The sequence below is a fragment of the Leptopilina heterotoma genome, unplaced genomic scaffold (genome assembly GCF_015476425.1).
Source record: "Leptopilina heterotoma isolate Lh14 unplaced genomic scaffold, ASM1547642v1 Lhet_58, whole genome shotgun sequence".
NCBI classification, from domain to species: domain Eukaryota; kingdom Metazoa; phylum Arthropoda; class Insecta; order Hymenoptera; family Figitidae; genus Leptopilina; species Leptopilina heterotoma.
In genome coordinates this window covers 2,033,488-2,046,361 of record NW_025111131.1, presented here as the reverse complement: position 1 = coordinate 2,046,361, position 12,874 = coordinate 2,033,488, and the positions used below count along the sequence as shown (strand labels likewise).

Genomic DNA, 12,874 nt, shown 5'->3' with positions numbered 1-12,874 from the left:
CGCTATAGGCGCAGTATTAAGTCAAGAAAAAGATGGATTCGATCTTCCCATTGCATATCTTTCTAGAGTATTGAATGCACCAGAATTAAATTATTCAACAACTGAAAAAGAATGTCTAGCTGTCTTATATGCTGTACATCATTTTAGACCATATATTTATGGGAAGAAATTTACTTTAGTAAGTGATCATGAACCATTAAGATGGATCGACACCATAAAAGATCCAGGACAGCGATTAATACGATGGAGACTAAAATTAAGAGACTATGAGTATGAGTTTCAACATAAATCAGGAAAACTAAACACAAATGCCGACGCTCTTTCTAGAAATGTTAATGAAGAAATTAACAAAAATTCTCAAACTGAGATCGAACAACAAAAGCAAGTTAAAATCCTAATTAATAAAAAACTTGATAATGACCCAAAGAAACCAAAGAAACCACCGACAAAAGTCTATGTAAATCCTCTAAAATCAAAATTACAACCTCAAAAATCAATACTAAAACCATCAACATCAAAAGGTAATTTAAATCAAAGTACAATAGGATCAAGAGTATCACAAAGAAGAGCAACACAACCTAGAGTAATAACAATAGATAAAGATTCAGACGACGATATTACTGAAGAAGATATAGAGATACCAAATCCTCCTATTCAAAAACCTAGTAGAAGTGTGCTTCCTAGTTTGAAACTTCCACCAGCAGCTATAAAAAACATGCCTGGACCTAAAAGTGCACCTCCACAACTTTTATCCAAAATTGTAAATTTTCCAAGCCCAGAAAAAACAGTAATAACGGTAGAACCACCAGCTAGTGGAAGCGAAGAAAGTTCTGACGAAGAAGAAAACAATGCGATGAACTTAAGCAGAAAACAAGTAGCTCAAGATTTAGAAAATTCTATATCGCGTTTTGATCAATCCTTAAAACAACATGAAGATTGGTTAATGGACTCACCACAATCTCCCAGAGATTGGATCGTACACTCTGACGGAAATAATGACGAGACCATTCATAAAGCAGCTAATGAATTGATTCCCGGAGATCATTCAGAATTCTCACAAAAATTGGATTTATATTGGGATTATGCTAAAGGTGAATCCATATGGGAGAATAATGAAATAGACAGAGGTCTCGATAAGGAAACTTCAATCAAAGAAATTATAGAACCAGAGCAATCAATACATCAAACACCACAGAAAAATAAAATAAACAAAAGTAAGCTCAAGAATGTTACTTTCAGACCCTCAACATCAGAACCCAACACACCCGTATTTTTCAAAACTCCAAAAGCTATGTCAACACCATATCACACTTCATTGCATGAAACTGATGTCGACACAGATGAAGAAGATGAAGAAACCACAGATGATGAAGAAAAAGAAAATGAAGAAAAAGAAAACGAAGAAAAAGAAAACACCGATGATGAAGAAGAAATTGAAGAGAAAGAAAATACAGATATCGAATCAAAAGAATATAATTTTCGATCGAATTCTATGATAACAATACCAATAGAAAGTATTCCTCCAAATTTACCTTCAAGTTATTCTAAAATCACAGAAAAACCTTCAAATATCACAAGCCACAGAGAAAATCTAACTTATCATCGAAATAATTATGTACATTTTCTATCAGCTGATTGTGAGTTTACCACTCCGATAAGCAGACTACTTATAGATATTGCAGTAATAGATCCAGAAGAAATAAAGAATAAAAATCCTATTAAAGGACAAATTCTAGTGACTCCAAGAGGAAGACACAATGTGTATTCTATATTAGTAAAAGACAATTACTACGATCCACTTTTAAAAGAAGACATTATTTCAGGAATGCATAATCTGAAAATCCTTCTTTTCAAGGAAAATACAAAAGAAATAAGAATTTCTCGACACGGAGACTTCACAGACGAACTATTGAGAGGAGAACTAAGACAAATTATAGAATCAGTTTTCTATAATAGCGATATTAATATAACTATTTGTTATGGACAAGTGTCTGTTCCTAAAGAAGAAAATAGAGAAGATATTATTAGCGAATTTCATAAAAGCAAAATAGCAGGACACAAAGGAATAGTAAAAACCTACAGAAGAATCCGTGAAAAATTTGTCTGGCCAAGAATAAAAGAACAAGTAACAGAATTTATAAGAAAATGTCCCACATGCCAAACACAAAAACTAGTTAGAGCAAAGACTAAGGAACCTATGATGATAACTGACACACCCCTAGACGTTTTTGACAAAATTTCATTAGATACGGTTGGCAAGCTTCCTACAACCCCAGACGGAAATTGTCATATCCTCACTATGCAGGACCATTTATCCAAATATTGTATAGCAGTTGCAATTCCAGATATTTCAGCAACTACCATTGCTCATGCTGTTGCAAAAGAATTGTTTTCAGTATACGGTGCCCCAAAAGTAATATTGACCGACAAAGGCACTTCTTTCATTGGCAAATTCATGTCAAAACTATCGAAACTTTTCAAAGTTCAGCAAGTTACGACCTCTGGTTATAGGCCCCAAACAAACGGCGGCTTAGAACGCAGCCATGCCGTTCTAGCAGACTATATAAAACAATACACTAAAGACTATGACGATTGGGACAGATTACTACCCTTTGCAATGTTTGCTTACAACACATCTGTGCATGAAGCTACTAATTTCACCCCATACGAGTTAGTTTTTGGAAAAACTGCTCGTTCTCCTAGTTCTTTTCCTCAAGAAGTTAAATTAGAAACATATGGTTCCTATTTAACTGAACTCATTACCAAATTAAATGAAATAAGAGCACTAGCAGCAAAAAATCTAATAAAAGCCAAAATAAAATCAAAAGAATGGTATGATAAATCTATCAAACCATTCCCAGGAAAAATAGGTGACAAAGCTTATGTTATGAAAGAAGGAATAAAAAGAAAGTTTGACCCTCATTATCACGGTCCGTACAAAATTGTGGATATTCTAAACAAAAATAATGTTATTCTAATAAATGATGATGGACACAGGTTCCAAAAACATGTAGATAAGTTAAAAATTGCACATGAATAACAATAATAACATAATTTTAATTTTTAGATGTCCGAATCCATAATTTTCTCCCCACCACTACAAGGAGAATTGGTACCAGCTTTCACGTTTCCAAAAGGAAACATAGACAACATATCATACCCAAAAGGAATACTTGAGGAATTAACAGCAGAATACAACCTTAATAAACCCAATTATATAATTGACAAAACTACAGGACCCAATTTTAATAAATTGTGGCAAGTGAAGTGCACAGTAACAGACAATAAGAACAATAACATGTTTGTTGCAACTGGAAATGGGTGCAGAACAATTAGAGAATCGGAACATTCAGCAGCCAAAATAATCCTTAAAAAATTATTTGATACTTATTTCTTTAGCGAGGAAGAAAAACCTAAAAACTTAAAACATAGAATATACGTAATGTCCAGCGAAGATGCCTCTTTAATTAAATTAAAAATGTTTAAATGGGAAAACTGTTGTGAATATTGCTATAGAAGAGGTCAATTACAAAATTGATTTTAATTAACAGTTATTTAAATAAACCATATGAAATATTTAACAATTATCAATAATTTAACTGTTAATAAAAAATCAAACTAAAAATACATATATATATTCAATTAGTTATAAAATATTATAAATATCCTATTCTACTTATATATAATTAATCATATTAAATACATTTTAACACTATTACATAAATAAAACATATGTAAACAAAAAAAAAAAAAAATAATAATAAATAAATAAATAAAAAAAAAACAAACAAACTTTAAAACAAGGACGAAAGAAAATGAAGGAAGGGGATTTGGCGGTCGCCTTCTTCTTTCCTCCTTATTTTATGTAAAAAAAAAAGAGAGAGATCCTATTTTTATCTTTCATATAATAAAAATCTAATAAAATAAATAAATAAACATATAAAATTTTAACTAAATAAAATTTAAGTTAACTAATAATTAAAAGTTATAATTAAAAAAAAATCACAAAAATACACTCATTTAAAACTATTTATATAAACAACACAAAAAAAAAAATTTTATGTCAAAATAACAATTACTAAAATAAATGTGTTTTCAGATGGAAATTCCTGTTTTGAGTTGGATCTTAAATGCCAAAGACTACATCACAACAATTAAAGACGGTTTTATACTATTCTTTCAGCTACTCTTGCTAATAATAATCATCATCATAGTAAGAAAACTATACTTGTGTTACCTATTAATAATCACAAGATGGAAAAGAAGAAGAAACCAAATACAAACAACACAAAATTAACTAAATAAAAAGAAATCAAATAGCCCGATCATTCCCATACATTCAGGACAATGTAAAATCTAAGGAGGGAGGAAAGGTCTTAAAATCTTTAAAAACTTTGACAATTTTAATCCCAAACAACTAAATAAATGAATAGAGCATAAGGTGGCACTACTCAAATAAGCGCGCCAACCTTAAGCTCACTCATCGATTGTATATTGACCGTGCTTGGATCACTGTACGCAACGCAGACACACCGCGATGGCCGATTAGTGGTTCCAGTAGAGCACGTGGTCAAAGTATACAATTGCCTCCAGCATGAGAGTACGTCACGCATGTTTCAAAAACTACCATCATGAAAGAGCGGCAAAAAGTTTAAATTTAAAAATTCAAATACCGTTCTTCCATGATAAAGGCAAATGTTGAAAGCTTGCTAAAAAAAAAAAAAAAAAATTATATGAATTTTAATTCAGCTAATCAATTAACATGTTACTAACAAATACGCTTATATACTTATTAGCAAATTATGCTTAAATATTAACCTTAATAAAAAATTAATAAAAAAATAAATAAATAAATAATAATATTTTAATTAGTCAGTTTAATAATTAATTTAATTAACATAATTATAATAAAATTAACTGATTTGAACAAAAAAAAAACTAACGAATAACTATAAAACAATAATTAATTAACAATTATAACTCCATAAACTATTATATTCTATTATTTATTTTATTTATATAATTATATTATTAAAACATATTAATAACTAATTATCTAATAAATCAACAATTTGTAATAATTGTTTAATTAAATTAATTTTAATAATAGTAAGCAAAGAAACAAAAGAAAACATTAATTTCATATATTAAACAATTATTATAAACAAATTGAGCGATTAAAAGGAGCTGTTGTCTAGTCTTGAGTATCAGGCGATTAGGAAGAGTAAGGAGGATACGCGCCGCGTAAGGAGTGGTCAGTCCCATGCCCACTATTCAATGCTCACTCCTCGGATCTTGCGTCTCTCTCCTTACACCGAGCGAAGCTAGAACCATTCGACTCGCTATATCATCGCGCTTGTGTATAGCTTGCGTCACAAACGTCATCCCTGTATGCAAATCATGCTTCTTGAGAGAATATATAACCCTAATAAGAATTCTAATACGAAACCTTCAAATTTCAATTTTTGGACCATAATATATTTGTAAACAGCTTCAGTTTTGAAAAACTGTCATGGTTAATTATTAATTTATTTAAATATTTTAATTTTAATTAATTTTATAATATTGAAGTAAATAGATAAATTAAAAAGGTTTAAAATTAAAATTTTATTTTCAACTTTTAGTAAATTAAAAATTGTAAAATATTGGAATAATATAATTAATCAAAAAATATTGTAAATAAATAAGATAATAATAAGTAGCTTTAAAAGAAAAAGGAGAGATATATGTGTTCAGGTAATATTAAAAACCATAAATTTATGGAAATGTATCAAATTTATTCAAAAAACACTCTTGCATTCATACTATAAAAATCAAGTCATACTGAAATATTTATACTAAAAATTATATATGTATATATGTGTAAAAAAAAAAATAAAGAAGAGGAGTTTTTAAAAACAACAATTTCCACAAACACATAGAGGAAGTTTTAGGGGATCCTCATCTCCACCAGGTGGACATTCTGGCAGTTTATACCACAATGCATTGCTACTGAATAGCGGAGTATTTGTTTCAAAAAGTGAGTCCAATTTCCTTAGTTTAATTTTGGGACAAATTATCTCCCCATCAGATTCACGTTTGACACCTGTAACTGAAATAAACAAACAAATCCAATTAATTTAAAAAGTTTTTTTTGAATCATAACAACAAACACAACGGTAAGGAAATATATATATTCATCAATTGATATTTACCTGTCTGTGGTTCCGACGACGGTCCTGCCTGAGGTTCCCATGAAACACCTGTCTGTGGTTCTGACGACGGTCCTGCCTGAGGTTCCCATGAAACACCTGTCTGTGGTTCCGACGACGGTCCTGCCTGAGGTTCCCATGAAACACCTGTCTGTGGTTCTGACGACGGTCCTGCCTGAGGTTCCCATGAAACACCTGTCTGTGGTTCCGACGACGGTCCTGCCTGTGGTTCCGGTGAAGAGCTGAATTGAGTTTCAACAGGAATTTCCGCAAATCCAGATAAAAAATGTTGTGACATCCCAGACAGTCTCATGCCTTGCACATCAGTAGAAACAAAAAAAAAGAGAGAGAAAAATTTTAATACTATATATAGGTGTATATATAAAATTATAACAGAAAAGGAAAGAAGAGACAAAACTAACTTTCACTTTCCCCCGATGAATGATCAAAAGAATGAAACTCCGATCGAGGAATTTCGACCATAGGAAGTTGACATTCACCACAAAAACATCCTTCCGGACGACCAGCACGACTAAGTATATAAATATATGCATTGATATTAACAAACAAAACAAAAAAAAGAGCGGGCTTTATTATAAATAAAAAGAGAAAGAAAAATTTTAAACTTACAATAAGGAATTGAACATTCTTGTCATCGTTCGAGACTCATCTTTAGCTTCCTTTTTTAATCGGACTAGAGAAGCCTTCCTTGTTTTTGGGTCAATCATAAAATTTGAAGTAGCATCCTTCTTACGTCGACCAGGCTTGCTCATTTCCTCTAGAACGTCAATTTCATCCAAAGAATAAAAATTGACGCTGCTAATCTTTGCAAGGTCAAGAAAAAGGAAACTAAATTTGTCGCACACATTTTTCCATAAGGCACTGTAAAAAAAAAACAACAACAACGACTTTTGAATTAACTTCAAACTAAATAAAAACATGAACGTTAAATAAATTTACTGCACTCACTTTTGTAACAATGAACTCTCCTTCGCAACAAATCAAATACTGAAGACGCCCGATACTTACCACATCACATGGGGATGAAGAGGATGTTGTCAACAATCCATCTCCACTTGAGCATTCCAAAAGCGGTCATTGACTATTCTAAGAAGATGAAAATCATACCTACCTCAAGAAGATAATCATGACACTTTTCACAACATAACACCCATCACACATTATAGCGTATTGTTGATAACGATTCACCAAACTTGTTGTCTTCGTATCATCGATAAGAAAGAGATGTCCGCATTGCTAATGAGCAACGTAATTTCATCAAGAAGAACTAGGGCATTGTATGATAGTCTCAATTTCATATTTCATAACTCCTATAAAGTTACAGACAATTAAAATTGTTATTTCATCGGGACGATGAAAGATTTAAGGAGGGAGGACTGTTACATCCCAGTAACATCCTTATTTCTGCATAATTTTAATTTTTCCAAATTAAGTAAAAATTAATTAAGACATAAAACACAAATATTGTGTATTTTAATTCAAGACTAAATATATAATAATCTATAGATGTAATAACAACAATATCAGTAACTTAAGAGAAATCTGAACAATTCTTGTTGCTGTTAAAACATGAAATTTTGCAAGCCTCAAGAAGCGCGATAAGCAAGCAACGTAGGAATGTTATAGATGAAAGTAGGTGAAAAGCGATGCGCCATGCCAAGGACGAGCGACGCAAGCTCGGGCTTGTAGTATCGTTATCGCGAGATGTTACTCCTAGACAACAGCATGTAATTTGATCTTCACTTTCCATATATGGCATAATTATTAGGTCACTTATGAAGGAATGTGCGCTCCTTCTTCAAAACAACTTATAAATAGAATTAAGACGAACAGTCCTAAATTCCTAGTAGATAACATACTTTACCCCCATAACTAACTACGAATTTTCCCACTTTTTGTCATTTTTAGAGTATATAAGCCAAAGCTTTCTCCACTAAGCTTGTCAAATGTTCCGGTGCGGTTTTATAGACCAATAGTCATTGTAGAGCGACCCTTCAGTTAAATAAAATTTATTGTATTCTTTCTTTAATCGGCAATTCAGTCCGCGTTGTACTCGATTATCGTGCAAGTCTATTTTGTTATTCACTTAGAAACAAGTTTCTTTCCGTAAAAGGTGCAAGAAGAGCAAATTGACACTTAGAATCAATAATTTTAAATGTATTAACTGTCGTATTTTGCGTGTCAAGTTTCATTAATTGTAGCTTTTCACTAATTCTTTCTTTAATCGGCAATTCAGTCCGCGTTGTACTCGATTATTGTGCAAGTTGCTTTTCTCACACTTAGAAACAAGTTTCTTTCCGTAATAGGTGCAAGTGACGATAAGTAACACTTAGAAGCAGTACTAGCTCTTGAAACAAACGCAAAAACCCTAAAGTTGTGAAAGTTACATAAGTGTAACATAACAAACTTTCTTAGTTTCATTCAATTGAAATAACATCTTGAAACCAAACTTATACCGACCAGCGCTATAACCTGTATCCTACGACTAATCTGTAATAAAAGTAAGTAACATTTATGTAACTATTTGTAAACATTATTTGAATATTTAATAAACATTGTTAAAAGGGAATATTATTATTTGTTGTTAACGCAAAACCCGTAGTTTTGACAAGTACAAACGATCCTACTTAAAAATAAAGGTCAAGCTTTACCAACTTGACCATAATCAGCCTACCATTCCTCCAAAATTCTATAACCTAACCTATAAAATTGCCTTCTGCTCGGGATGTAACAAGTTTAAAAAAGATTAAATAATTTCAAAAATGCAAATGGCATCCAAGAGTCTTTAATAATCAGTTTGAAGTCCGACATAACTGTTTCTGGGTATTCAATTTGGATTCCTAAAAGTTGTGCCTTAGATATGACAATTTCAAAAATTTTTGCATATGCATCTTCGGATTTACTTTCACAGCTATTGTTTTCTTTCCTTCATTCAAAATTATCAATTAGTATAATTATCACGTCATTCTATTATAATAAGTATTTCAGTTTTCGATGTTAGATAGAAATTTACAAAACTGAAATAATAAATAATAGAAATATAATTAAAAAATAATTTTAAATGTTATTTGCATGTACAATTTTGGACTTTTAATACAGCGGACATATTGTCATTGGACAATTAATTACTCGGATAATTTGTCTACGGACATTTAATTACATGGACATTTTGTCACTTGGACATTTTAATTCTTTGGACCTTTTGGATTGGCCATTTTGGTTTGGACATTTTGACCCCCTACCGATTTTAATATATTCTTATAATTGTTTATTTTAATTCTACCAATTATCGATCAATGTTGCAAGTATTGTTTTAATATTTGTGTGCGGAACCCGCCATTGCAGTGCGAGTACAACTCGCACTTGTCCAATTTTTTTTTTGATTTATTTGTGTTTTTATTTAACTTGCCCTTTTACAATTTTATTTTTTGACCTTTATATATATATTTAATTGATTCATTTCTGTTTTCTATGTCCGTTTACAATTTTATTTTTTAACTTTTTAACATTTGTTCTTTTATTCTTTGACATTAAAATAGTTTAAAATTTTAACTATTAACGCAGGAGAACCGCAGAGAATAAACTAAGTCGCACCAGCGACAGAGTTGGAGCGCCACCCTCGAAGGCTAAAGTCTTGCGACAGTTCCGAGGGTGGGTGAAGGGCTTCAAAAGAAGGGTTACGGGTTTTAGTGGGTCGGGGCTGGCAGTAGGTCGCCAGCTTACTAAACAATTTTATAATTGATCTTTATCTTATACTCTTTCCTTTTATTTTACCAACCCCACATAACCTTGGAATTATGATTAGAATATCGTGGCCCTGAAAAGGGCCGATTGATCTTTAAACAAGCTTCAACTTGTTTTAAGTTTTGTTTACAGCACAAACAGCTAGATAATTAATTCTTTGAAGCGTTGTATTTCTTTATAGCTCTGTCTGCATTCAAAATGGCAAATTTTAAAATTTTGCCAGTAAGCAAAAGTTTAACGGCGTTTTTAATTTCTCTTGAATTTATGGTTTTCTCCGTCGAATATTTTGCAAACAAAGAAGCTTCATTTACAATCATCTCAAATATGTGGTTCATAGTTAAATTCATGATGTTCATGGCCTTGCTTCACATTCCGACATCATTGTGAATTTGCTTCAGAACCTTGTAAATGTTGTTCCTATAGCTTCCTTTTCCATTGATGCTCTTTTATTTTTTTTCCTTATATTTGAAGACTTCTTTTCACCATCATGGACTGCTTTCGACGTCATTATGGTTAAACCTAAATTCTGCGAACGAATAGTTTTCTTCTCGAAGCACAAAACGTTGTGCTCCTCTCTCTAGCTCCCTTCTGCTACTGCCATGAATGACAGCCAACAGGTCATCCGCATAGGCCACAAGCTTTACACCCTCGCCCTCGAGCCTATTTAAAATAATTTAAACTTGATGAAGAAGTTTTTCAAGATTGAAAATCATATAAATTTTTTACAAATACCTGAGTATTTTATAAAATATACCTAAACATTTTAATGAAAAATCCCGATAGCTTCAATAGTCCAGCACTTTTTTATAGTTTTGTATATTGTATATTAATAATATAAATTTGGTAAAAAAATCTCAAAACATGGAAAACATGACAAATTGTTTTATTTTCAAGAAACTGTTATAAAGTTTATGTTGTTTCTTTTTAAAAACAAACTTTTCTTGTTTGCAATGATACATTAAAATATTTATCAAATTTAAAAAAACCACAAGGTTTCTAAAAGTTGTGTGTAAATAAAAACCACAAGGTTTTTGTTTGAACTTCACGGAGAAAAAAGATTGTTAATATAGAACTAAGTGATATCGTTTTTTGTTTTAAATTAGAGTTTGCAACATATAATGGGGTTAAAAAGTTCCAGTACATTCGTACTTATTACGTATAAATTCTCTTTTTAATTCAATACAATCATTTCTGTAAAAAGAGATGTAAGAACAATCAAACTAAGATGCATTTAAAAATTAAATAAATTAAGAGTTAATTAATAGGCTAAGGTACAACCAATTTTATAATGTAAATATTTATAATATATTTCTTGAACGTTAAGAGGTTAATTCATTAAACAAGAGAACGGAAATGACGAATTCGCAATTATATCCTGCTTTGATAGCTCTTACACCTATTTTTATAGAAATATTTGATTTTGAAGTGAAGCGAGCATATAAAAGTAATCATTACTGGAAGTTTTTGACCCCAGTGTAACAAATTTGCTTTGTTAGCTTATTAATAATGTAAATTTTTTCTAAATAATTTGTTAGTTCTATATTAATAATTTTTTTTCTATAATAATAATCTAAACCTTTAATAAAAAGTTCTTAAGATAGATGTGTACTCCATGCGACATAACGGACAAACTCTTTCTGGCTGTTCGGAGTATATTTCTTTGCACAATGAGCAAATATTTCAGTGTCCGCAAGGAACAAATGCGAACTGAGGAGCATTTACATTACAAATACAGCATGTATTCACCCTTGGTCTACCATTCCCATCCGTATTAAATATTTTCATAACCATAACACATAAAGATATCGATAATTTCATGTTTTATAATAATTAAAGATGGCAAATTGGTAAAATCATTATTTTACATTATAAGAATATTGTACTTCTTCAAAATTATTCCCGTCATTTTAATTAAATTATTATTATCAAGAATTTTTAACAAAATTCTTTTTTTTATTAATTAAATTTCGGACAATTTTTTTGCCAATTTTCAAAATCCAATTAGTTTAAAAAATTCACGCTATATTACTTTTAATATTCAATTATTAATAATTCAATTATCAATTATTATTATCAATTCGTGTTAAGAGTTGATTTTCTCTTTCATTTTTTCCTCCTCCTGTAAAATTTAAATAATTGACTTTATGCTTCTCAGGTGCATTTCTTCGCGGCGCGTCACATTTATTGACTATATGAATGTTTCTTAAAATTTGAATTCTCCTAAAGGATTTTATCAACAAATTTCTAAATAATTAAATTCATTTGTCGAATTTAAGTAAAATTTTGAATAATAATTACGTATGTTAAAAAAATAATTAGATTAAAGTTTCATTACAAATAACTAAATTTCTTTGAAATTTTTTTTATTTTCTGAAAAAATGAAAATAATTAAATGTTTGAGTAAAAATTTATTACATTTCTTTTAAATAATTTAATAATCCTGTTGAAAAATTTTATTAAAAGTAATTGTTAGAGTTTAATGAATTAATTTAGAAAAACTGAAAAATGAACGGACAAAATGAAAAAAAAGTTAAACTAACGACACACCATGCTGGACAACCCAGAGGGTTGTCTGAGAGGGAGGACAGCCCCGTGTACAAAGAAGGAAACGCGAACTAAATATAAAAAATGTGAAGAAAAACCAAACGAGAACACTTTATAACGAGAAAAAAAAGAGTGATAGAAATTTTAAATAAGTTTTCACAAGATCTGCCCGAGCGTCCGTCTGAAGTGAGAAGACTAAGAGTAATGCCTCAGGCAGTTCACTGACTCCCGAATTTCAGAGAAGAACTCGAATAGAGGGGGAATCGCCTGGCCGGCCCCTTCCACAGTCGATAGACTTCAGGGCGCCAGCCCCCCGGGCGGCAGGACACCCGTGGTTCACTTCGAAACCCAAACATTCCCGCCCGCCTTGTCCG

At 31.0% G+C, this 12,874-nt stretch overlaps 1 protein-coding gene across 1 annotated transcript; it reads right to left on the bottom strand.

Annotated features, from left to right (window-relative positions):
• Positions 1-5,711: 5,711 nt before the first annotated feature.
• Positions 5,712-6,966, bottom strand: LOC122508859 (protein TsetseEP-like). The gene is made up of 3 exons (XM_043622454.1): positions 6,822-6,966; positions 6,614-6,723; positions 5,712-6,506 (listed from the first exon to the last, which is right to left on the bottom strand). The coding sequence occupies exons 1-3, from the start codon at positions 6,962-6,964 to the stop codon at positions 6,139-6,141; spliced, it is 621 nt and encodes a 206-aa protein (XP_043478389.1). The 5' UTR covers positions 6,965-6,966; the 3' UTR covers positions 5,712-6,138.
• Between the last annotated feature and the right edge of the window lie 5,908 nt (positions 6,967-12,874).

Coding starts and splice junctions, on each gene's coding strand:
- LOC122508859 (XM_043622454.1), bottom strand. CDS start 6,964: ATGAGCAAGCCTGGTCGACGTAAGAAGGATGCTACTTCAAATTTTATG. Junction 6,724..6,821: donor AGAATGTTCAATTCCTTATT/GTAAGTTTAAAA, acceptor TTATATACTTAG/TCGTGCTGGTCGTCCGGAAG. Junction 6,507..6,613: donor TTCATCGGGGGAAAGTGAAA/GTTAGTTTTGTC, acceptor CTGATGTGCAAG/GCATGAGACTGTCTGGGATG.